This window comes from Carex rostrata, chromosome 10, assembly GCF_964058835.1.
Source record: "Carex rostrata chromosome 10, lpCarRost1.2, whole genome shotgun sequence".
In the NCBI taxonomy this organism is placed as follows: Eukaryota; Viridiplantae; Streptophyta; class Magnoliopsida; order Poales; family Cyperaceae; genus Carex; species Carex rostrata.
Genome location: NC_135927.1, coordinates 3,650,388 through 3,675,254, shown reverse-complemented (window position 1 = coordinate 3,675,254; position 24,867 = coordinate 3,650,388). Strand labels below are relative to the sequence as shown.

Genomic DNA, 24,867 nt, shown 5'->3' with positions numbered 1-24,867 from the left:
TTTGAAAAAGACAAATTGTCCGTTTCATAGAATAAAAATTTAACTTAATGGATCCAACTGTCACACCTCAAATACAGGTATAACAGCCTGCCGTATATATTTATTAAGACATATACGTAAGGCAGTGGATCTTTTATATGCATTACCAATAACACCATTATATATTAACCACATCCCAATATTTATGAAATTATCTGACATAATACGGCAAACTATGTTTTAGAAATGCCTCCCGCATCCTGTCAGTTACAACAACCCAAAACCCCAGTATTATGTGGTTATGCTGTCAGATGCAATCCAGAGCCGTCTCTCTGTATCCATATAATAAACCTGAAAATAACCCAAAGGGTGGGTGTGAGAAATAATATAAATATTATCTCCCAGTGCAAATTTGCCATAATCAGGTCACTGGACTTGCAATCAATCCATATCCAGAATTAAATCATCGCAACTTGATATTAACAGCTCATTTTATCAGTTTATATATAAGTGAATGCAAATGCTCCATCACAATATCCAATCAAATCTCAACTCATAGAATTTCAAATGAAGCTCAATAGAGATATATTTGACTTAAACACAGATTATCAGGTCTGGTAACACAAACAGATGATCTTGTTTTGACTCGTTAAGTTCTTGTTATAATTGCATAATTATATATAGATCAGACAGCTTTTACTGATTTTATATTAACCACATCCATTTTAATGATTAAATGGACCATGATATAATTCAGTAATTGGGACAGTAGACATTAATCAGATTAAATAGATAACGGAAAAAAAAATGAGAGGTTGTTTTGTTTCCTCTAATTACTGTCAAAACCATAACATTAAATGTTGATAAGAAATTTTAAGCTCAATAGATGATCCTTATTACCTCTTTTTTTATTTCTATAAATTAGAGATTTTAATCCAATAAGAAATTTGTAAAATTTTGTAAATTTTTACTTAAGCAAGTTCTTGCAAAAATTGGCATAAATTTAAATTATATTAGTATTTTTTTAAAATATCAAAATTGTTAAATTAATTATTGTCAAATGATCATACTAAAATCCTCCAAACCATACAATACATACACAACAATTATTATTCATTTATATTCTAAACCATGTTATACAATACGCAATACATAAACATATTTATATATATAGCTACCAATATTGTCTCATCCGTAAGCAACCTCCAATTATTTTTTATCAAATTTTAAAAGAAACTAAATACACATTGACGTAATAGCTAAGTGTGCATCACTACTATAATACTCAAATATATATTTAGAATTTGGAAAAATGAGTCTGAAAGATCAAGACATCAATTGGTCATCACTCGAAACGGAAAACAAACAAACAAACAAACTTAATAATCACTTGATTACTTCAATTTTCCAACGTTGATTTGTGTGGTCAGTCTTCCTCAATATTGATAACAGTGCCCAATCCTGGTATTGCAGATCGTGCGCATCAAATACCCACGATAAGTTATTTACCATTCTTATTTCACGGAAACCGTTGCCCACATCGCTGCCCTCAGTCCATAACGCTGACGCGTCTAAATAGTTCTTGTCCAATGGGGCCAGCCGAACCTGTCAATTGTTGTAGGTTGTTCGTCACTACAAACAAGTAAACAAACAAGCAATAGTTTTATCATACTTGATGATTTGATGTATGTGGTATTGTGGATACATACAAGATGTAATGGAGCAAAGGTGTGCTTAATTGCTTTGCCGGTGGCTTTGTTCACCAGCGCAAAGGCCGGTCTCTTTTCTTCATCTCTCACATGTTCACAGTATGTACTTTCTTTGATCCAGTGCTGTACTTAACCACATCCCATGTAACAATAAATTAAGTTGTCAGTAACTGGGAACCCACAGAAACTTAAATATTAACTAAATCTCAAATAGTATTTCGATCAAAAGTAAATCTTGAATCAGTAACAATCACCTGGTACTTATCGGCGGGATTGTCTGGAGCCAACATAACAGTATCATTAAAGATCGTCAGATTGTAGCCCACCTTTGTCTGACAGTAGATCTTGACTGTCGGCTGTGACGGTCTGCAGTGACCCAGTTCCATGCATAAGTTGTCAGCATAAGGCACTATCTTCCAGCGCTGGCAACTGTTGTTGTCGTTGTCAAGTGCAGCGAAGCGGCGGAGCCTAATTAGGCGGGCCTCATGGACTCTGTTCTCAAGTGCAGTGAAGAGAAGAGAGATGTCGTCCATCCTACGGATGTTCGTAAACCCCTGTTTCATGTCCTTGGGCATGCTCCACAGCACCTCATCGACTGAATCCGGATTGTACTGTACCAACGGCAGCTAATTAATCAAGCAAAAAAAAAGGAATTAATTTCAAAGGAAAATTATATATTAATTTTGGAATAAATTTATTAAGAATTGCTTTTACAGGGTCACTGTCTGGACAGTGCTTGATAGCTTCACCGGTGGCGTGGTTAACTAAAGCAAAGGCTGGTTGGCCTTCAGAGTCCTTTCTTCTGGTGTGGTGTCTGTCGTCCTTGATCCAGTACTGTCAACATCATCATATCGGGTTCAGATCAAAAAATTATATTAATTCCTAGTTAGTACATGAAAAAATAAATGAAGAAATTACTAAATTTAACTAATTAAAACTAAATTACCCAAGGAGAGATAGATGTATTTCGCAGAAATGAAACCTAACCTGGTAACGATCACGTCGGTCCGCCACAACAAGCACGATCTTGCTGCCACGGATACTGAGCGAGCAGTCCTCATTATAGCAGCAGATGATCCTGACTAACTGCCTGTCATCCTCCATCCTTAGTTCCTTACACCTTAAATAGCTCAGAGAGAGAGAGAAGAAGAAGAAGAAGAAGAATTTTGCGTGGAGACTGAAGATGAGCGTTACAACTGTCAGTTTTACCTTTCGATATTTTTTTAATACATGCAATTTTCATATTTGCCCCCTGAAAGAATCTAAGGGCCCATTATAGAAGATGGCTTGTGTAACAAAGATAAGGCACAAGAGACTTGTGTTCAGTGCTTTGTAAAATGATAAGTATTGTCTTACTATAAGTTACACGTGGTATTCATTGCGTCTTTGTTAAATATATTAATGAATATTATCAAATTGAAGGAGTCCTTCAATTCACAACAAGGCTCGTATTAATAAGTTTCAATGCACGATACAAATAAATAGAGCCTATGGACCGAGTTGTTTTTCATCTTAAGCATAATAAAAAAAAATTAAATCCATAACATTAAATTGACAAAGTCTCGAAACATAATACAAACACAATTTGGTGGTGTATTATTCTTAGAAACCGTTTTAGAGAGCCTCGAGCTCACCTTACAGGCAAGAGAGATGAGCTGTGTATTGTTGTAATATTGAGAGTTAGACGTTTGTATAGGTTTGGTGCAAAATTTTAAAATGGTTGGTTGCAACCGATTGTGAAAAGGACATTAATGTTGTACATTTCTAATTTTATCAAATTTAGAACTGATTTCACATTATTATACCTATTTGAAACTGAAAAGGCATTATTTTTAGAGTCGTTCCAACAACTATTTTGGAATGTTTAGAAAATATAGCATGCATATAGACTGTTGACTCCAGAAAAGAACATGCCAAAGGAGTAGGAAATTGGAATATATTTTAAGTACAAAAATTATATAATGTCTTTTTTGTAGCCAGGCAACCCATAATTAATGAGCCAGTTTATACTTTCCGGGTTTAGCTCATGGATAAAAGAATTAAGCCCATTTAAAGTCTAGGTCAAGTAATGTAACGAGCCAGTCGTTACATGTCGACCTATTGAATCAAAGTTGGCCTTCCATGACCGCTGAGATGAGCCTTTATGGACTGGGTCAAGCTCACCCTTTATCTACTGGGGAAAGAGGTGCATTTCATGGGCTATGTTTCCGTTCGATCCGCTTAAAATTTATACACGTTAGATGTGTACGAATTTTGAAATTGACGTGTATAAATATTGAAACGAGTCGACGTACATTGATTTTAAAGAGGATCGGATGGAAGCATAACGACTCAAATTTGAGTCGGCACCGGACACACCCCTCTGACATTAAAATATTGTACTTACTAATAAGAGTCGACTTTATTTTTGAATATTTTTGTTATTTACTAATATGAACAAAAAGAATGACTTTAACATTGAGTGTTTATGATTTATTAATTTTGGTTGAAAGCCGAATCTTTTTTTTAGAAAAAAGAACTATTGAAGGTCAAATTACTTAACTGTTTAAGAGTTATAACTTATTACAACTCTTATAATCAAAATACTCATTTTTGGGCTTCCCTACACATTATGGGGGATCTAGTGGAAACAAAAAACAATATCAAATTTAACATTTATTATTGTATTTTAAGAACATCTCTTTTCTAATAGAGAAAAGGTTTTCATCCATATAACTTTGTGCACAATTTGGTCACGAACCTTATCTCACGTTATCCCGTCTACCTTCCAAACTACTTTTAACAGTTCTCCCAAACTAACTTTCTATTTTTTTTTTTTTAAATCTACAAAATTTGTCGGTCTCTTCTTCAATCAATTAATCTACAAAAAGAAATTTGATCGGTAGAGATAGCAGAGGAGATTAAGGTGACCACTGCTGCCCCCATCTCTCTCACGCTCTGACCGCCGTACACACAAGATCCACACCGTACTACATCGTTTCTCTCTCCGCATCGTCCCTTCGCCGTGTCCTGCTCTATGAGGTCAGTTTCCAACTCGATAGCCACGTGGCAACGCTTCCTGCCTTTCGATTATGCCTTGTTCCTATCTCAGGCTGTTGATCTAGTGGAGTACGCTTTGAGAAAAGAACTTTTACTTAAGACTCTGTGAGGAAGATCATCATCTGCTGATCGATAGTAGTTTTCCTTCCTCATCTGTTCAACTCATTTCTCACCAATTTTGCTCAAGCGAAGAGGTTTCAGAGTTATAATTCTGTGAGTATAATTATTAAATTATATTATGTGAATGCATTGTGAATCTCTTGTGATATCTAAATCTAAATTTTGTAGAAGTTTTACTAGATTTTTGTAGCTAATTTGGAGAAAAGTTCTATTCGATTTTGTCTTCTCTCTTGTTGTTCTAAATTAGATCCTAGCACATATTTTTTTTTTTTTTTTTTTGATAAAAGGCATCGTTGCCCGTTTCATTAAAGAAACAAAGTACCAAATCATTACAGCATAGTTTAGAGTGTGTATTCAAGCAAAACCAACAGAATTATCTAACCAACAAAATAGCTGCAGAGATATGTCCTAGCAAAACTATCTAATTCATACAAGCTAGATATATTTATAAAGTTCTGGAAAGCATTCAAGCCTCAAATGGGGCTGAGGCATCATCTCCATCGCCAGGAGGCCTATACACCACCATTTGGAGTGCAGTCCCATCACAGTCTTCATTGGGATCCCAGATTTGCAGGGGCACCGTCTCAATCTCTTGGGGCAACCAATCAGCAACCACCAGCTCTCGAAGATGCTTTTTAACAGCCCCTGTCCAATAATTAATAAGAGCAACCACCATTAGCACAATAGACCTAAAAGATTTGAGTTTAGTATGCTGAAAACAAGATTCATTGCGAATTTTCCATATGGTCCAACACAAGGCACTAAACATGATAAGAAAAGCCGTTTGAGAGTGTTTAGGCAGGGAGAGAGCAAAGTTGATGATGTCCGCAACACTAGACCATGTATAAAACTGATCTTGGTTGTAATTGCAATCGATAATGTTCCTCAATATATAATGTTCCTCAATATATAAATGTTTCTGGGAATTTCTTCTCCAATTTTTGTTTTATACAACCATGCATTTCTAAAAGAATGAAAAATTGTTGTAATTGCAATCCCTATGATCGATCCAATCTGTATCAAATACTTAAAAAATAGTTGATCAATGCTATAGTTCTTTTTTTTTTTTTTTTTTGGATAAAGCCCTTTGGCGCTTACCTTTCACAGCATTCTTACAAATAGAGATTACATGAGCTCGGAATAGAAAGGTTTAAAAGTAGATCATACCCCTATACAAATCTATTTTGCTCCTATTATTCCTAGAGTTCACTGTTATCGAACAGTGGCAAAGTAAAACCTGCATATATAGTTCTAAAACTCTGAATCGGGTTTTTGACCGTGGAATCAGAATCGGATGAATCGGCCAGAATCGGATCAGCAACTCGGATTTTTTGGGCTGAAACTTGTTTTTTAGCCAAAATGTAGGAAAAAAATTGATAAAAATAATTTGTAAAAAAACTATATTAAGACAAAACATTGCACTCAAATAATCCACTAATTATATAATGTAATACAACATTACAAATAGAACACACTTTTTATTGCCAGAAACTATGCCGAGCTAGCTGAATCATCTCATCGTACTTTGTATTAAAAGTATAATTTTGAAGTTCTCCTAGGTAACAATATAATACAAACATTATAACTAAAATAGGTAGCATTAAATAAACAAATAGTTTTTTAGGCAGATGAATAAGAAAATTTAGTTAATTTAAAATTAAATAGGATAAATAAATTATTTGAAAATCGATTTGTCTAAAAATAAAGTACATATGAAATAGTTAGAAATAAATGTTGAGGGTTAGACGAGATCGATAGACATTTTAGAAAATTTATACTTTAAATTTTTTTAATCTTTTTTTACTTAATTGGAACTGATTTACAAAACCTTAAAATTTAAAGGTTGAAATTGTAAAAAAGAAAATTTTAATGAGACACGTGGGACCCGAATTCCCCATTCATATCCTTTCTTCCATCTCTCTCGGTCTCTCCCGTAAATTACTAGAAAATTAGAAAGAAAAGGATCTGTACTGGATCTTAGAGTAAATTAGAAAGAAAACCGCATTATAAAATCATATAATAGAGCATCTGTACTGGATGTTAGAATAAGATTTAAAATAGTAAAATAGTAAAATGAGGAGGGTTGGATTGTAATTTTCCCTTTTAACGCTTCCACATTTTCTTCTCCGCGTGCTTACTCATTTTCTTCTCCGATTAAAATCGAATGGGACTCGGACTCCTGTGCCAAATGAAATTTCTGCGCCGATTGAAATCAAACGGACAGCACAGCACCGCCGATTGCTCGACCTATGATTGCTCGACAGTGCCAATTACTCGACCTACGACAGCACAGCCGGCTCGGTCCAGGTTACTCGGCCGGAATCGGCTCAACTCTGTGTAACTCGGCTTGACTCGGCCGAAAAATGGGAAAATCGGTCGAGTCAAGCACTGTTCATCCGATTTTTTTTGAAAATATCGCACAAACTCGAGAATCGGGCAAAAATCGGCTCGGTCCCGTCCGATTCCGAGTTGAATCGGCCGATTTTTTGAACTATGTATATAAGACAATGTAATCAGACAATGAGCATGAATAAAAAAAAATAAAAAATAAAACAGAAATTCAAATACGTATCTCTTTCTCTTTCTATTCTCCGATGCTCTGTCTTTTCATATGATAGTATAAACATATAATACTTGAAAGTTTAAGTCTTTTCAATAATTTTCTAAACAAACAATCAGTAACTTTAAATAATTTTTTGTAGCTTTATAAATATAGAAACTCTTAAGAATCGGTAGCTTTCTAAATAACTTTAATTGAATGGTCCACTGTATTTGAGTGTCAAGCACAACTATACCTGAATATTGAAGACTCTTATCAGTACCAAATAGGCTCACATCACTACCATCTAAAGATAAAGAATTTGCCAAAAAAATTAACACAAAACCTAAATTTCATAACTTTTTTGACAACTCAACCATATTCTCCCATCTTGGTCTCAAAGAGATCGATCGCAGCCATGTCAACAGAATTGAAGCCGTGCAAAACTAATAGGGATGACGAGATGCCAAAATTAATGCATTGGAACAAATCGTAGTTGGGAGAGACGGTGCCGTATCGGAGAGGTGCGAGGTGGGGATAAGAAAACAAAGGCGGGAGACACTACAGCAAAATGAAATTTCTGCGACTGGTATCAGCGACCGGGGCTGACGCCGGTCGCAGAAACTCAATTTCTCGAAAAAAAAAAAAATTCCATTCATCAGGCGACCACTGGCATCTGCGACCATATCAGCGACCGGCGCCATTGCCGGTCGCTGAAAGTATTGGGTAAAAAAAAAGGCGTCAGCCTTCTCCCCCACGCCAGACAGAACCCTAGTTTTTTCCCTTTTCCCCCACGTTTCATCTTCCCCTGCACGCGCCCAATTCAATTTTCAATGATTTTTGGTGATTTGCTGCGATTTTGTGCTCAAATCTCTGCTCAACAGGTTAGAACCTCGAATCTCTTCTCAAATTTCTGCTCAATTCGATTTTCTATTCAATTCGTATTTTTTTCAATTCGTGGTTAGAAGGAGCTTGAGTGGAACAACAGAGGCTCGGTGAACTAGCAGAGGCGGCCCCGTTACGTGAATCTCCCCTACGCCAAGTGGGCCAGCAGAGGCTCAATCTCTCTCTCTCTCGCTTCACCAGTCACCATCTCTCTCTCGCGCCGGCGCCATCTTCTGGACTCGCGACCAGCACCACCAGCGTCTCGCCCGGAATCGACGACACTGGTATCTTCTCTCTTTTCCCTTGTTCGATTTTGCTTAGTGAGATTCTAGATTAATTTTTTTTTTCGTTAATTTGATATTAATCTAGCTAATAATTACTAGAGCTTGATTTTGCATTGTTGAAGTATGATTTAAATCTTTAGTTTAAAAAAGAGCTTGATTTTGACCATCTTCTTAGTTCAGAACTGGATCGGAAAATTGAATTGACGATTTCTTAGGATATCAGGCTCATGTTTTAATACCAGTGCACTGGAGGATAAAATAAAAGAATGAAAATATGTAATTAGATTTGTTTAATTTTTAGGTTATTTGCAAATACCCAATTGTTAAAGTTAAGGTTAAAATTGTTGTCCCAACAAAATTACCTCCATTTACTAAAATAATCCAGACTTAGCTCTCTTTGACAGGAAACAAAAGGAGATTGAACTAAAGCTATTGGAAAAGGAGACTGCTAAAAGAATTGAAGAAGCAATTAGGAAGAGGGTCGAAGAGAGTTTGAGTTCAGAAGCTGCCTTGATCGAAGCCAGAGAACGGTACTTAATTATCTTGTATTTAAATAATTGTATCAGGGTGGTACCAAACTAGAATGGTACTGGTATTGACAAGTTAGATATAGGTTTGTGTAGTTTAGATGTTATTTGGTATGGTACAATGACTTATGTAGTTTAAATGTTTTGTTTAGATATTATTTGAGATATGATTGGTATTGATGTTTGATTTTTGGTATGTTTGTTATGTTTTTTTGGTACTTGTATGTTTGATATTTGTTGTCTTATTTATGTTAATTGATGTAATGTTGTATTTTTGTTATCAAATATCATGGAGAAATGTAAATAATAAAACAAACAAACAAAAAATGTTGGTAGAATCATCAGCGACCGGTAAACCGGTCTCTGATACTTTTTTCTGACGTCAGCAAAAAACAATAGCGACAAAAAAAAATTAGTCGCAGAAAACTTATCAGAGACCGGATGACATCAATCAGCAACCGGTGACGTCATCAGAAGAGTATCTGCGACAATGCTTTTAGCGACCGGACTGTCAGCGACCGGAATCGGATATCTGCGACCGGGATCACTATCAGTGACCGGCGCCATGACTATCAGTGACCGGAAAACCGGTCACTGATAGTCTTTTCTGCTATAGTGAGAGTCTGAGCTGTGGCATGAACTTGGACGGAGAGAAAGAGAGAACAAATGGAGAGAGAGAACGGTGAGAAACAAAGGGTATAATGGTCTGAGCTACATGCTAGAATCATGAATATTATTATTTAAATATTTTTAAATATATTTAATATATTGTAAATTCATAATGGGTAAATATGTGGGTTTTTGTAGTTTTGAAGGATAAATATGATATTATAAATTTTTGAGAGGGAAATACGTAATATTGAAGTTTTTGAGGAGGATATTTCTTAATTTATATATTTGCTCTATATTCTTAATTTATGCCAATTCTGCTCTCCTTCGTGATAAATTTCTGATGTTATTTTTATATATTTATGAAAAATAAACTCTTTAATATGTGTTTTAGTTGTCGATATATCAACATGTCAAAGTACCGTCCCGAATAGAAAATGAACGTTTATGACGGTACTCCCTCGCAAAAAGTACCGTCGCGAATAGAAAAGGAACGTTTATAACGGTACTCCCTCACAAAAAGTTACTTTTTACCCTCGCAAAAAGTGTTAGTCTTCTGTAGTCCTCAACAACACGTGAAATTAATGCTAGTTTATTGCTTCCTGCCTTAGAAGTCATGTACTCCAAAGGAAAAGGCATCTACCAAACGTGTTATTTTCCAAGCAATTTCTTTGAACACGCCTATTATTATATATGTTCTAGTGCGAACAATAAAGTTCACATTTGATATTGGGTAACTTTAATTAATGACTTAATTAATTGGATAAGCCTGTCTCCATACTGGGCCTATGATTGGATATATAATTCATAGTGGACATGCACGATTGCACCTATATCTAGAGGCGCAAATAAAAAGTGAAAAAGTGCATGTGCATCGAGCTTCTCCAAGGATAGAAATTTTGACTGTTGACTGACTGTTGACTCAAGCAAAGAACATGCCAAAGGAGTTGGAAATTGGAATATATAATTTTAAGTACAAAATTTATATATACACAAAAGGGGACAATATATGCGACAGATCGATATTGTTGGTATACGCTCACGAATACTACCGTCGCTAATAGAAAAAAACACGGTTCTGTTGGTATATCTTTGCGGATAATTATTTTTTACCCTCGCAGATATTGTTTCATTCTTGTAGTAAAATGAGTCTATGGTATGACGCATATTATGGTTTCTAATTATAATTCAAAATCTGGGCCTTTGAATTTGCGTCAATATTTGTTCTATGAAATTGCACTGGATCATTGGTTAACAGAGCTCCTGTTATATTTATACAAGAATGAAACAATATTCATCGACAGTATATCCTCGCGGATGCTACCATCGCTAGTAGAAAAATACCTTTCTGTCAGTATATCATCGCGGATACTAATCTGGATCATCGATTTTAGGGGGAGCTCCGTTAACGATTGATCGAGCGCGCTTTCATACACAAATGTTAAGACAGATTCAAAGGTCCAGCTTTTGAATTATACATGGGACCGTAATATGCGTCGTACCATATATAGAGACACTCAAATTTATATAATGTCTTTTGTATTGTAGCCAGGCAACCCATATTATTGGGCCAGTTTATACTTTCCGGGTTTAGATCATGGATAAAAGAATTGAGCCCATTTATAGTCTTTATGGGCTGTTAAATGTCCGCTTATTGAATCAAAGTTCACCTTTTTCTTCTGGGAAAGAGGTGCATTCGATGAGCTATGTTTCCGTTTGATCCGCTTAAAATTTATACACATTAGATGTGTACAAATTTTGAAATTGAGATGCATAAATATTGAAGCGACGTACACCGATTTTAAAGCAGATCGAATGAAAGTATTAACCAATCAGACTCAAATTTGAGTCGACACCGGACACACCCATTGTATATGACTTTTTTTTTTGAATATTTCTTTTTTATTTACTAATATGAACAAAAGGGAAAAAAATGACTTTAATATTGAGTATTTATGATTTATTAATTTTGGTTGAAGGCTGACCTTTTTTTTTGAGAAAAGATTGATTGAAGGTCAGGTTACTTAACTGTTTGAGAGTTACTACTTTTATAATTAAGATTATTGTTTTGAAAAAAATCGGCTAGTCCAGGATTGGATCGAACAAACCATGGAACCGACTCGGATCAGCCTCAACCGAGGATAGAGAGACTCTTAGCACTGTTTTTGGTGTATATTTTCTACTAGATCCAGACTAACCCGGGTGGTTCTAAACCCGTGGACTGGATCTAAATTCGGACCCGACCATGCCTAAACCGTACTAAACCGTGCTAACCCATGGTCAAAACCGTGGTAACCCATGCAAAATTGTGCTAATCCGTGGTCAAACCATGCTAACCAGTGGTCAAAACCGTGCTAAACCCATGGTAAAAACCACAATCTTAGCTAGTTACATTTTTATTCTATGAAACGGACATTTTGTCTTTTTCAAAAAATTAAAGAACTTTTAATCCACAATCTTAGCTAGTCAAAGGAACGGGTGAGAATCATAAAATCAATAGTTGTAGCTTGTCAAATACGGCAAGGCTGACCCAGTGTAGAAGAGAAGGGTAAAATCACTACTGGAGAGGCTTGTAAAGGAGATGTATAGTTTTGCATTTTCTATTTGTTAGAGAGTCATTGTAACTGATTCTGTTATTGAACAGTAATTAGTTGTTAAGAGATAAAAGGCTACATATAGCTAAGGCATGTAAAACAAAAAAGGAATTATGAAATAAAGAATAATCTTCTCTTCTTTCTCTTTCTCTTTCTTTTCTCTCAATTTCATTTTATTCTCCCAGTTTCACTGAATCTTAGAAATTGAGCTACACTGGTTTGATTTCTGAGTCAATTCATAGTTGAATTGCCTTGTTGTGTACTTAGGTACACAACAAAGTGGTATCAGAGCACTCATCGGTACCAATTCGTGTGAGCTAGCAGATCACCGTTCACGGTGCAGCGGTACCGGTACGGATCCATGGATAGCAGCCAGGTCAGCGAAATTCCAGTTCCTACATCCATTGAGGAACTATGGACGAGGCTTTTGCAAGTGCAGAGAATCTTCGCTGAGAAGGAAGAGGAGAAGGCCAAGGCGAGGGAAACAAACATCCAAGTTGCAGTCTTGAAACACGTCAACGATCAATTCCACGGGTTTAAGGCTCAATTACAGCAAGAAAACGAGGAGAGGATGGCCAGATTAGAGGCTATCATCACACTGCCAAATGGAGGATCCCCGACCTCTCCTCCCTATGTTCTGACACCACCGAATGGCCCCGACTCCTTTACAAATCAAGAACAAAGAAAGATTACTACAGAAGGTAAAGAAGTCAAGATTTTTGGGTTGAGACAGGATTTTCCCTCTTTTAACGGCCAAGATCCCGAGGATTGGGTAGCCAAGTGTCAGTATTGTTTTGAATTGTTCCAAATCCCTGAAGAGCACAAGACCTTACAAGCTGTGGTGAACCTTCAAGGTGAAGCTAGTGCCTGGTATAGAGGTTACCGTACTACTCATGACCATCCTTCATGGGATGAGTTAGCCAAATTGGTTAACGTGAGATTTTCTGATGCTACTAATCAAACAGCCTATGAGGAGTTAAAGAGGTTGTATCAAACCGGTAGTGTGAGGGAATACATGCAAAAATTTGAATTAGTAAAAACCAGGTCCCAAATTGAATCTCCCTATTTACCAGAGACTCACTACATTACTGCATTTATCACCGGTTTAAGGGAAGATATTAAACACTTGGTATTGGCAAAATCTCCATACAGTTTACTGGATGCTTTTACACAAGCAAAGCACTTAGAAGCCTCTCTTGATTATCAGTATAAAAGAAATAGAATGGGATTGAAACCTGCTGCTGCACCCACAATTACCTATCCTCCAGCCAATAATTCAAAACCAAAAGCTATTGAGTGGAAGCCAGGAAATGGCAATACCAGAAATACCCTTATAGAACAAAGGAAGGCTCTTGGGCTGTGTTTTAAATGCGGAGATAAATATTACCCAGGGCATCAGTGCAAGGTTAATGTACATATGCTATTGGGCAATACAGAGGAGGGAGTGGGTGGTGGTGAAGAGGAAACGTGCGGAAACCCTGAATTCCAAATGGAGTTTGAAACCGAGGAAGCAATTGTGTCAATGTGTGCAACTTCTTCTAACCCGCATTTGACCACCATGAGGTTTAAAGGACAAATTGGTGAAAGGGATGTGTGGGCACTGATACCACCATGAGGTTTAAAGGACAAATTGGTGAAAGGGATGTGTGGGCACTGATGGATAGTGGGAGCACCCACAGCTTCATTCATCCTGAAGTCTTACGAGATATTAACTGCACAATTTCTAGAACAATACCTATGATTGTAATGATGGCCAATGGGGAGAAAATGGTGACCGATACCCGGTGTGAAGGGCTAATATACAGCATACAAGGGTATCAATTTACTGACACCTTGAGGGTGCTGAATATTCAAGGGTATGATGTTATATTGGGAATAGATTGGTTAGCCCAGTATAGACCAATGCAAGTGGATTGGTTGGAGAAGTGGATTGCATTTGAAAAAAATGGCAAGCCGGTGAAATTACAGATGAGAGAAGAGTGTGCCCAAATCAAAATGTGTCAGACTGTTAATATAGAAAAGGAGATAAGAAATGGAGGTGATGTCATAGTGGCACAGGTGATGCTAATCAAGCCCGAATCAAACCACACCAAGACCCAGGACAAAGAAATTCAGCAAGTACTGGCACGGTACTCTGAAATCTTTCAAGAACCAACAACACTGCCACCAAAACGTCCATTTGACCACCATATACCCTTGATACCAGGTGCTAAACCAGTAAACTTGAGGCCCTATAGGTACAGCCATTTTCAGAGGCTGGAAATGGAGAAAATCATAGAGGAGTTGCTCAAAAATTCAGTGATTCAGCCGTCATCGAGTCCCTATGCTTCTCCAGCCTTGTTAGTGAAGAAGAAGGATGGTAGTTGGCGATTGTGTGTGGATTATAGAAAGCTTAATTCACTCACTGTTAAAAACAAATATCCAGTCCCAGTAATCGAGGACTTATTGGATGAGTTACATGGAGCAAGAGTGTTCTCAAAAATTGACCTAAGGTCCGGGTACCATCAGATCCGGATGAAAGATGCAGATGTGAGCAAAACAGCTTTCAGAACCCGTGAAGGGCATTTTGAATACCTGGTGATGCCATTTGGACTGAGCAATGCTCCAGCTACTTTTCAGTCTTTAATGAATCACATCTTTAAACCATACTTGAGAAATTTTGTTCTGGTGTTTTTTTATGATATTTTAGTATATAGTCCAGATGAGACTGTGCATGTTGGCCACCTCGAAGCAGTTTTACAAAAGCTAAAAGAGCATCAGCTGTATGCAAAAGAAAGTAAATGTGAATTTGGCATGAGAACGGTAGAGTATTTGGGTCATGTGATAAGTGAAGAGGGAGTTGCTACTGATCCAAGCAAGATTCATGCTATGGCAACATGGCCAATTCCAAGAAATGTAAAGGAATTAAGAGGGTTTTTGGGCTTGACGGGATACTACAGGAAGTTTGTTAAGGGATATGGGGTATTGAGTAAACCACTCACTGATCTATTGAAGAAGGATGCGTTTAAGTGGGGCCAGGAAGCTGATCAAGCATTTCAAAAGCTCAAAGCAGCCATGTGTGAAGCACCGGTATTGGCCATGCCAGATTTTTCACAACCTTTCGTTGTAGAAACGGATGCAAGTGACAAAGGGCTAGGGGCTGTCTTAATGCAAGGGAAGAGGCCAATGGCATATTTTAGCAAGGCTTTGGGTGCTAGAAGTCAAGCTCTTTCCACATATGAAAAGGAACTATTGGCGGTGGTCTCAGCAGTACAAAAGTGGAGGCACTACCTCCAGGGCACTCATTTTATAATTAGAACTGATCATGTTAGTTTAAAGTTTTTGTTTGAACAGAGATTGAATCATACTCCTCAACATAAAAGCTTGTGCAAACTTTTGGGGCTGGACTACACCATTCAATACAAAAAGGGGGCAGACAACCTGGTCGCTGATGCATTGTCAAGAAGAAGAGAAGGAGGGGATGAGGATCAAGCCGTAATGAATGCTGTAACTGAAGTCATTCCAACTTGGATAGAAGAACTCAAGGAAAGCTATAAGCATGATAAGTGGGCACAAGAGCAGCTACAACCAATGGAAGGATCTATTAAAGATGAGAAGATCACTGTGCACATGGGTGTGGTAAGATATAAAAACCGGCTGTATGTGGGGTCAGGTAATGATTGGAGATGCAAGGTAATTCAATGGATGCATGATTCAAGTGTGGGTGGGCACTCAGGAATATTAGGCACCTTACAAAGAACTAAGAAATTATTTTATTGGCCAAACATGAAAGCTGACATCCTCAGTCATGTTAGAGCTTGTCATGTGTGTCAATTAAACAAAGGGGAGAATGTACCACCACCAGGCCTATTAGATCCCATACCAGTGCCAAAGGGAGCATGGGAGACAGTATGTATGGATTTTATTACTGGGCTACCGAAATCAGGTGGGAAAGAGGGTATTTTGGTCATTGTTGACAAACTTACAAAGTATGGTCATTTCATACCAATCGAATTGCCTTACACTGCTACTGGAGTGGCCAAACTCTTCTTGGAAAATATTTACAAACTGCATGGGTTGCCAACTAAGTTGATTTCTGATAGAGACCCGGTATTCACTAGTTTATTTTGGAAAGAATTGATGTCTTAGCTCCATATCCAGTTGAATCTAAGCACAGCATATCACCCTCAGACTGATGGACAAACCGAGAGGTTAAATCAGTGTTTGGAGCAGTATCTTAGATGTATGGTACATGCTAGACCAAAGAAATGGGTTGATTGGGTGTATTTGGCTGAGTGGTGGTATAATACCAATTACCACATAGCTATCAAAACAACTCCATTCTGTTGTACTTAGGGGCACCTCTAATTGCTCAAAAACTGAAATTAAATTGCAATTGAAAGTAAAGAGATGAGTTTAGAGAAATTTGACACGCAGGGTGATAACGGAGTTCGGCAAAACAAAGGCCTACGTCTCCGGGGCTTCGCAACCTTGTGAGGTGCGCCTTCCTATTACCCAATACGAAAGGATTACAACTTGTGAACCGTTGAGCCCTTACATACCAAGCGGGAAGTCAAACGGCCAACTCAAAGAGATGAGAACAAGGTCTCGATTGTCTAGGAACACAAGAGAAACACTCAATAGATCACTCTAACCTAATCTATATCAAGATTAGTGAAGTAGGTTTGAGGTTGCTTGAGGGATTTTGAAATTTTAGGCTCTCACAACAATGGAGTATGCTAAGCTCTCAGAAAATCACTTTTGAATTAATTAGGGTCGGCTAAGATAATGAGAAAGAGATCCCATCACTCTATTTATAGTGTCAGCTCAAAAATGAGATGTTTGACATAAAACGTTACAACGTTTTATTCAAATGCGATTTTAGGGTTTTAATTCTCTGACAGCTTAGTAAAACGTTACCAACATTTTATAAAACGTTACAACGTTTTATCCTGTAAAAACTTGATCAAAATAGAAGTTATTTGAAGCTTTAAAACGTTACAATGTTTTATAAACGTTACAATGTTTTATAAACGTTACAACGTTTCTAGCTGATACTGAACAGCTGTGCTTCAGCAGTTCTAAAGCTATTAAACGTTAAAACGTTTGTCAAACGTTATGACGTTTGTAAAACATCACAACGGTTGTATAACGTTTTAACGTTATAACTTGATTCTTCTTTTGATCAGTTTGTTGCTTCTGATCAATATAAAACGTTACAACGTTTTAAAAACGTTACCAACGTTTTATCCCATTTTAATCAACCTCACACATACTTTACCAAGTTTCTGATTTTACAATTTGTATTCTTGATAAAAGTCTTCGTGATTTCTTCAGTCCAAGCATATTATACTGCAGTTCTTACTCTTCTTGGACCTACATATTCTCAAAATAGAAGAAATCGTAAAATTCAATAATTGTATGTTTTTGCAAATTAGTCAAATAGACGTAAAAGATTATTGTACGAACAACACATTCCATGCTTTGTATGGGTATGAACCCCCTCACTTTCCAATGGGGTCAATACCTAACAGCAAGGTTGAAGCTGTTAATGAGCTGATTAGGGAAAAGCAATCAGCACTGGTACAACTCAGAGAACAGCTACTGAAGGCACAGGAAAGGATGAAACGATTTGCTGACAAGAGTAGAACTGAAAGGCACTTTTCTATTGGCGACTGGGTGTATTTGAAGCTGCAACCCTATAGGCAAACAACAGTTGGTGGTAAGAAAAATCATAAGTTAAGATGCAAATACAGTGGGCCTTTTGAAGTAATTGAAAAGATAGGGAAGTTGGCATACAAACTCAAATTGCCCACTGGCTCTCAAGTCCATCCTGTCTTCCATGTGTCACAACTGAAGGGTAGAATTGGAAATGGACAGCCAGTGTTACCAAATTTACCAATTATGGGGGCTGATGGTAAATGGAGGGTAGAACCTGTGGCAATTCTACAAAGGCGTATAGTGAAGAAAGGCAATACAGCTGCTGCAGAAATTTTGGTACAATGGTCCAATTTACCAGAATCTGAGGCTACGTGGGAGGATTATGAAACGCTGATACAGCAATTTCCCGATTCAACCCTTGAGGACAAGGTTGATTTGGAGGAGGAGGGAGTGTCAAATACGGCAAGGCTGACCCAGTGTAGAAGAGAAGGGTAAAATCACTACTGGAGAGGCTTGTAAAGGAGATGTATAGTTTTGCATTTTCTATTTGTTAGAGTGTCATTGTAACTGATTCTGTTATTGAACAGTAATTAGTTGTTAAGAGATAAAAGGCTACATATAGCTAAGGCATGTAAAACAAAAAAGGAATTATGAAATAAAGAATCATATTCTCTTCTTTCTCTTTCTCTTTCTTTTCTCTCAATTTCATTTTATTCTCCCAGTTTCACTGAATCTTAGAAATTGAGGTACACAACATAGCTGCACATGTTATTCAGCACCAGTACTACCAGTCCATTCGATATTGTATCTTATCAAAAACACTTTTAATGCCCTTGAAAATTGTCTATAACATCAAATCAATGTATTACTACATGATGTTCAATATTAAAATTAGGAGATATTTCTCCATCGACAACCTACTAGAAAGCATACAATTCCTTTTTTTTTCAATTTTAGGATCAAGTTCTTACGTAACACATTTTGGGGTATGAAGAAAGGAATTTTAAGAGTCTTCTCCTTACATTTTTCACAAGGAGACTGATTCGAACCCAAGAGCTCTAGGACACAAGTAGAAATACTCTACCACTGCACCAGACCTAGTTCTTAATTACATGCAAAAAAAAAAAAATGTCAAAAAAGTAAGTTTTTTAGTTTAAAAAACTGTCATCATATTGCATTTATGTTCCTTGACAACTAGACTTGGTTCCTTTCAAGTCATATATTTATGTGCAGTTCAGATGCAAATTTAAAATTTACTAGAAATAGCTTGTTGGACTTTTTAGACTTATATACACGTTAAACTTTCCATATTTAAAAAATGCACCACTATTCTATAATTAAAATAGTAAAATACCATCATTTCTATTCACCTAGCTTGTAACAGTCCTCATGGTACCTATGAAGTTCCTTAGATTTTTGAAAGTACATATTAGGGTTTTGTTTAGAAGGCAAATATATTTAGAATTTAAATTAATTATGTTTAAGATTTTGAAAAGCTACAATTAATTAAGAATTAATTAAAATTGGACGTACTCGTTCTTCACATTCAGATTGGACTCTTATCTTCTTCGGCTCTTGCCTGTGCCCACACAATCTTTATAACCTCTCTCGTTGTTTCTCTTGCTACCCCATTATATATGACAACATGAGTGTTAGCAATTATGATGATTGCTTGCGCGGGGGATGGTAGGAGGAGGTGTTGTCAAGACTTAATTCCGTCATAATTGGGCTAAAATAAGATCGTGGAAGGGGATCGATGCGTTAGGGTGATCGGAGTAGCACGACTTAATACTGTACCAATTTGAAACTGCAAAAGACATTATTTTTCCAGTCATTCCAGCAACTATTTTGGAATGTTTGGATGGTTCAAGACCTAGCATTGAACTGTTAGAAATATATTTTGAAAACACAAAATTTATTTAAATAATTATTTATGTTAATATTAATGTTTTAATTTTATGAATTATAGAGCTAATTGTGAAATAATTTCTTAATCCAATTACTACACAAAAGCTTACTATCTACTGCCACTGAAAATCAAATCATATATATATATGGTAGATAGCAAGTTTTTCGGGTCTTTGATGCAATTTATAAATCTTGTCATTTACTTAATTTGCTCCAGCTTACGCAAGCAAGGAAATCAAATTTCCGTTTGAGTTTCTGTATGTGCATGATTGCCATTTATTCAATGGACCGTTTCATTTTCATTTATATTTCCTATTCAATTTCTTTTAATAACGAATGAAACGGTAATATATTGAATATAATTTTTAATAGTCATGAATGCATAAATTGATTGATATCTATAATTTTGCCTATAGATAACACATACCATTTGGAGAACAATCATCCAATAATCGATATACTCTCTTCTTCCTATTAGCTCTATAATTTATAAATTCAATTTCTATTCTCCCACAAATAAATATTTTCTTTATAGAAAACATATTATTCTGCTATCATTGTTGAAAGAAGCTACATCAACCTCTACCACGGTTGCGCCCGAAGGTAGAGGAATACCGGCGTAACTTGGGGCAAGCTTAACCGATTATTCCTGCGCTTAGGACGGGAAGTTGCCTTAGGTCCGCATTTTGCAGCTCCGGGTAATAAAGTTTTAATTATATTCTTGATTATATTTTTAATAGAATTGTTATTTATTTTATTGATCAAAATTCAGATTTAGAAATTTGATCAAACAACCCGCGATGTAGTTTTCTGTACTGTGTGTGTAATAATGTAAGTTCCGATCAAAGGAATCGTTGTTCAAGACCTGGTTCACTCCGATCTTTTCGGACTGAAATTATTGACACTAAGCGAAATCAAAACATTTTGCCCAATGCACAGTATAAACAAAGGTAGCAGAAATATTTATATATATATATGGTTTTAGTTTATTTTATTTTAATTAAATTTTGAGTTTTGTGGGGGATTGTTAGAAATATATTTTGAAAACACAAAATTTATTTAAATAAATATTTATGTTAATATTAACGTTTTAATTTTATGAATTATGGAGCTAATGGTGAATCATTTGATCCAATTTATACATGAAACTTACTATCCACTGCCACAGAAAATCAAATCATAGTATGGTAGAGAGCAAGCTGTCAATGCAATTTCTAATCTTGACATTTACTCATAATCAATTGAGTTAATTGGCACAACTTGCACCAGAGGTTGCGCAGGAAATAAATCCATTTTCCATTTGAGTTTCTATATATACATGATTACCATTTATTCATTTATTACCGTTTCATTTTCATTGATGCATTTCGGTTCAATTTCTTATTAACAAAAGAAACAGTAATATATATTGAATATTATTTTTAATAGTCATGAATGCACAAATTGATTGATATCTATGGTTTTGCCTATAAATAACACATACCATTTGGAAAGCTATTATCCAATAATTGATATCTCTTCTTCCTCTTAGCTCTATAATTCATAAAACTCAATTTCTATTCTCCCACAAATAAATATTTTTTTATAGAAAACATATTATTCTGCTATCATTGTTGAAAGAAGCTACATCAACCTCTACCACGGTTGCGCCCGAAGGTAGAGGAATACCGGTGTAACTTGGGGCAAGCTTAACCGATAATTCCTGCACTTAAGACGGGAAGTTGCCTTAGGTCCGCATTTTGCAGCTCCGGGTAATAAAGTTTTAATTATATTCTTGATTATATTTTTTAATATAATTGTTATTTATTTAATGATCAAAATTCAGATTTAAAATTAGTTGGTTAGCTCATATTTTTCCAACAATCTAAGGCAATTATATAATATTTCATTGATCAACAACTACATCAACTTAAAATCATTTTAGTTTATTATTAAAATTTCCATCTACTAAAATTAAATTTATATTTTAGTAAGAAATCTATAATGTCTAAGTAAGAAATAAGATTTTGATTTCTGATTATGATTGGGATCTAAATAATATAAACAAATTAAGACAAACTTGTATTTTATTTTTTATAGCGGAAATCATTCTCATAATTAGAAGTTAATTAACAAATATAATTTCTTAATGTATTCAATACAGAAAACATTAATTGATATATAAGGAACTTAATTTAATTTCATAAATCACAGCATATATTCAAACTCAAATTTATATTTCTAACTTCTCCGATTGTAATTTAAATCAAATAATATTAATTAAATACAATTTCATAGTAATCATAACGGCTAAATTTATATCACAAATTACAGTGACAGTTCATACAAAATACCATCCGAATCAGGGAAATAGTTTTTGTTATGATCAATATTTTGATACTGATTTTTTATCTTTCATTTTGGTAAACTAATTAATTCTACAATTTATAAAATAATTAAAATCAGAATTTAATTTGATCAAATTCAGCTAACCAACTTATTTTAAATCTGAATTTTGATCAATAAAATAAATAACAATTCTATTAAAAATATAATCAAGAATATAATTAAAACTTTATTACCCGGAGCTGCAAAATGCGGACCTAAGACAACTTCCCGTCCTAAGCGCAGGAATAATCGGTTAAGCTTGCCCCAAGTTACGCCGGTATTCCTCTACCTTCGGGCGCAACCGTGGTAGAGGTTGATTTAGCTTCTTTCAACAATGATAGCAGAATAATATGAACTATATAGTGTAATAAACGGAGTTAATTAGAAGCCAAGTACGTACACTTAGAAACCCTTTATTTAAGAGAAGTGGTACCGAATTTATTACAAGTGGTTGTGGTTGAGAGGAAAAGGTGAATTTTGATAAGTGTCCTCATCTCCTTAATTAATTTGTCCTATTCAACACACTTTTAATTATATATATATGTACCACTTTGGAGAAGAAGAAGGCACTCTCAATAACAAAAATGGTGCCTCTTCAAGAGGTGATCTTTACTAATTTAATGCAGAGTTTGTTTCTACTATGTATATCTCTGTTATCTATCTTCATACTTTACTTGAGCGTAAAGAGAAGAAACTCCTCGAAAGGCCCTCAAAAGTTGATACCTTCGCCTCCAAAGCTTCCATTCATAGGAAACATTCACCAAATAAGCTCTCTTTACCATCAATCTCTCTATTCACTCTCTCTGAAATATGGGCCCCTAATGCTACTTCATTTAGGTGAAGTACCATGGCTTATTGTTTCGTCATCTGATATGGCATATGCCATCATGCGGACCCATGACCTCACCTTTGCTTCCCGACCTTCTGCTGTCGTCTCTGACATCATTCGTTTTGGTGACTTGGCCTTTGAACCTTACAATGAAGATTGGAGGCAATTGAAAAAGATCTTCACAATCCATTTAATGAGTACAAACAAGATTGCCTCATATAAAACAATTAGAGAGGCAGAAGTTGGTAATTTGATTGCAAAGATTGCCGACCATGCCTCCACATCGAGTGGTGATCCTATAGAATTAAGCAAGGTTTTGTTCTCATTCATGAATGATGTAGTTCTTAGGGTTGTTTCGGGAAAATTCATCATGGAAGAACGGAGGTATGCCATGTTTCAAGAGGTGGTGGTAGAGAGTTTTTGTATAATTGGACGGTTTAGTTTTGGCGATTTGTTTCCTTCTTTGTCATGGTTAGAAGGGCTTATAGGATTGAGCCGGAGGGCTCGTAGAAATAGAACTAAGTGGGAACTGTTGTTTGAAGAGGTAATTCAAGCTCATATTCAAAGTGAAGGAAATAATGATAATTTTGTTGATATTTTACTTTGTTTGAAGAATGATCCTAACATCAAGTTTGATATCACCAATGATCGCATCAAGGGGCTACTTTTTGTAAGTTTTACTTTTTTTAGAAAATTCAAATCTTTGAAATTACATATCAAAAGAAGTCAAGTATCTTGATCAGCTGAAAACATGATCTTATATATATGTGATCGTTGTATAACAATTGAGTTTATAACTATGAACATTTCTCAATCAAATTATTCAGGATGCATTTGATGCTGGAATTGATACAACATATATCACCATAGATTGGGCAATGTCGGAGCTTATCAAGAACCCTAAATCCATGAAGAAGTTGCAAGAAGAGGTCAGGGGAATAGTAAAGCACAGCGACATGGCGAGATCAGAAGATCTGAACAAAATGAGCTACCTAAAAGCCGTAATCAAAGAAACCCTACGGCTACATCCTCCTGTCCCGTTGCTTCTTCCAAGGGAATCAATGGAAGAATGCGAAATAAACGGCTTCACAATTCCCAAAGGAACGAAAGTCCTTATCAATGCGTGGGCCATTGGAAGGGAGACAAATTCATGGGAGATGCCCGGCGAGTTCATGCCAGAAAGATTCATTGGTAGCCAAGTAGACTACAAAGGCAATGACTTCCAGCTCATCCCGTTCGGAGCGGGACGCAGAATTTGTCCGGGTGTTTCGTTTGCTACGGCCACCGCAGAGCTTGTATTAGCAAATCTCATACATCAATTTGATTGGGAGTTGCCAAGTGGAATGACAAGAGAGGAGTTCAACATGGGTGAATCACCAGGATTCTCTGTGCATAGGAAAGATGAGCTTCAGCTTCTTGTTAAAAATGCTCCCAGATCAGACATCTGAGATAAAAAGTTTTGCACCTTATTATATATAGGGGAATAATGTGGCAGTTTATGTAAAATAATATTTGGGAACTATTCTCATATGTAATATTTAATTCAGAACCAAACTATCAGAACTTTCGATCCACATTAGTTTTATACATATAAAATATTTGTCGTTATTATTTATCTTATCTGTAATTGTGGGTTGTGCTGTGATGTTTGTCACATTTATAATAAATTCGGATAATAATCTATAAATTATGTTATGTTTTTGGGTTATTTAATAAGCAATTTAATTAATGTGTAAATTCTAACAGGAAGAAATACGAGCATGGCTTCTTGTAAAGCTCGAGTAGTGTCAAGTCAATGACACTTATTGATTATGATCGAGAGCCAAAAGCATAACCTG

The 24,867-nt window shown here is 35.9% G+C and overlaps 3 protein-coding genes across 4 annotated transcripts; 2 read left to right on the top strand and 1 right to left on the bottom strand.

Annotated features, from left to right (window-relative positions):
* Positions 1–1,087: 1,087 nt before the first annotated feature.
* LOC144560691 (ricin B-like lectin R40C1) lies at positions 1,088–2,865 on the bottom strand. 2 transcript variants are annotated; one of them, XM_078309935.1, is made up of 5 exons: positions 2,676–2,865; positions 2,403–2,522; positions 1,943–2,314; positions 1,689–1,811; positions 1,088–1,584 (listed from the first exon to the last, which is right to left on the bottom strand). In XM_078309935.1, the coding sequence occupies exons 1-5, from the start codon at positions 2,790–2,792 to the stop codon at positions 1,366–1,368; spliced, it is 951 nt and encodes a 316-aa protein (XP_078166061.1). In that variant the 5' UTR covers positions 2,793–2,865; the 3' UTR covers positions 1,088–1,365. The 2 variants fall into 2 exon arrangements, 1 of the variants encoding a protein (XP_078166061.1); XR_013513452.1 differs by having other exon boundaries at positions 1,447–1,584; positions 1,689–1,816.
* A 14,913-nt stretch (positions 2,866–17,778) lies between these two features.
* LOC144560881 (uncharacterized) lies at positions 17,779–18,420 on the top strand. The gene has a single exon (XM_078310102.1). It carries the CDS (start codon positions 17,779–17,781, stop codon positions 18,418–18,420), a length of 642 nt encoding a protein of 213 aa, XP_078166228.1.
* A 4,341-nt stretch (positions 18,421–22,761) lies between these two features.
* LOC144560733 (cytochrome P450 71A1-like) lies at positions 22,762–24,697 on the top strand. Its single transcript, XM_078309979.1, has 2 exons — positions 22,762–23,699; positions 23,857–24,697. The coding sequence occupies exons 1-2, from the start codon at positions 22,785–22,787 to the stop codon at positions 24,475–24,477; spliced, it is 1,536 nt and encodes a 511-aa protein (XP_078166105.1). The 5' UTR covers positions 22,762–22,784; the 3' UTR covers positions 24,478–24,697.
* Positions 24,698–24,867: the final 170 nt, after the last annotated feature.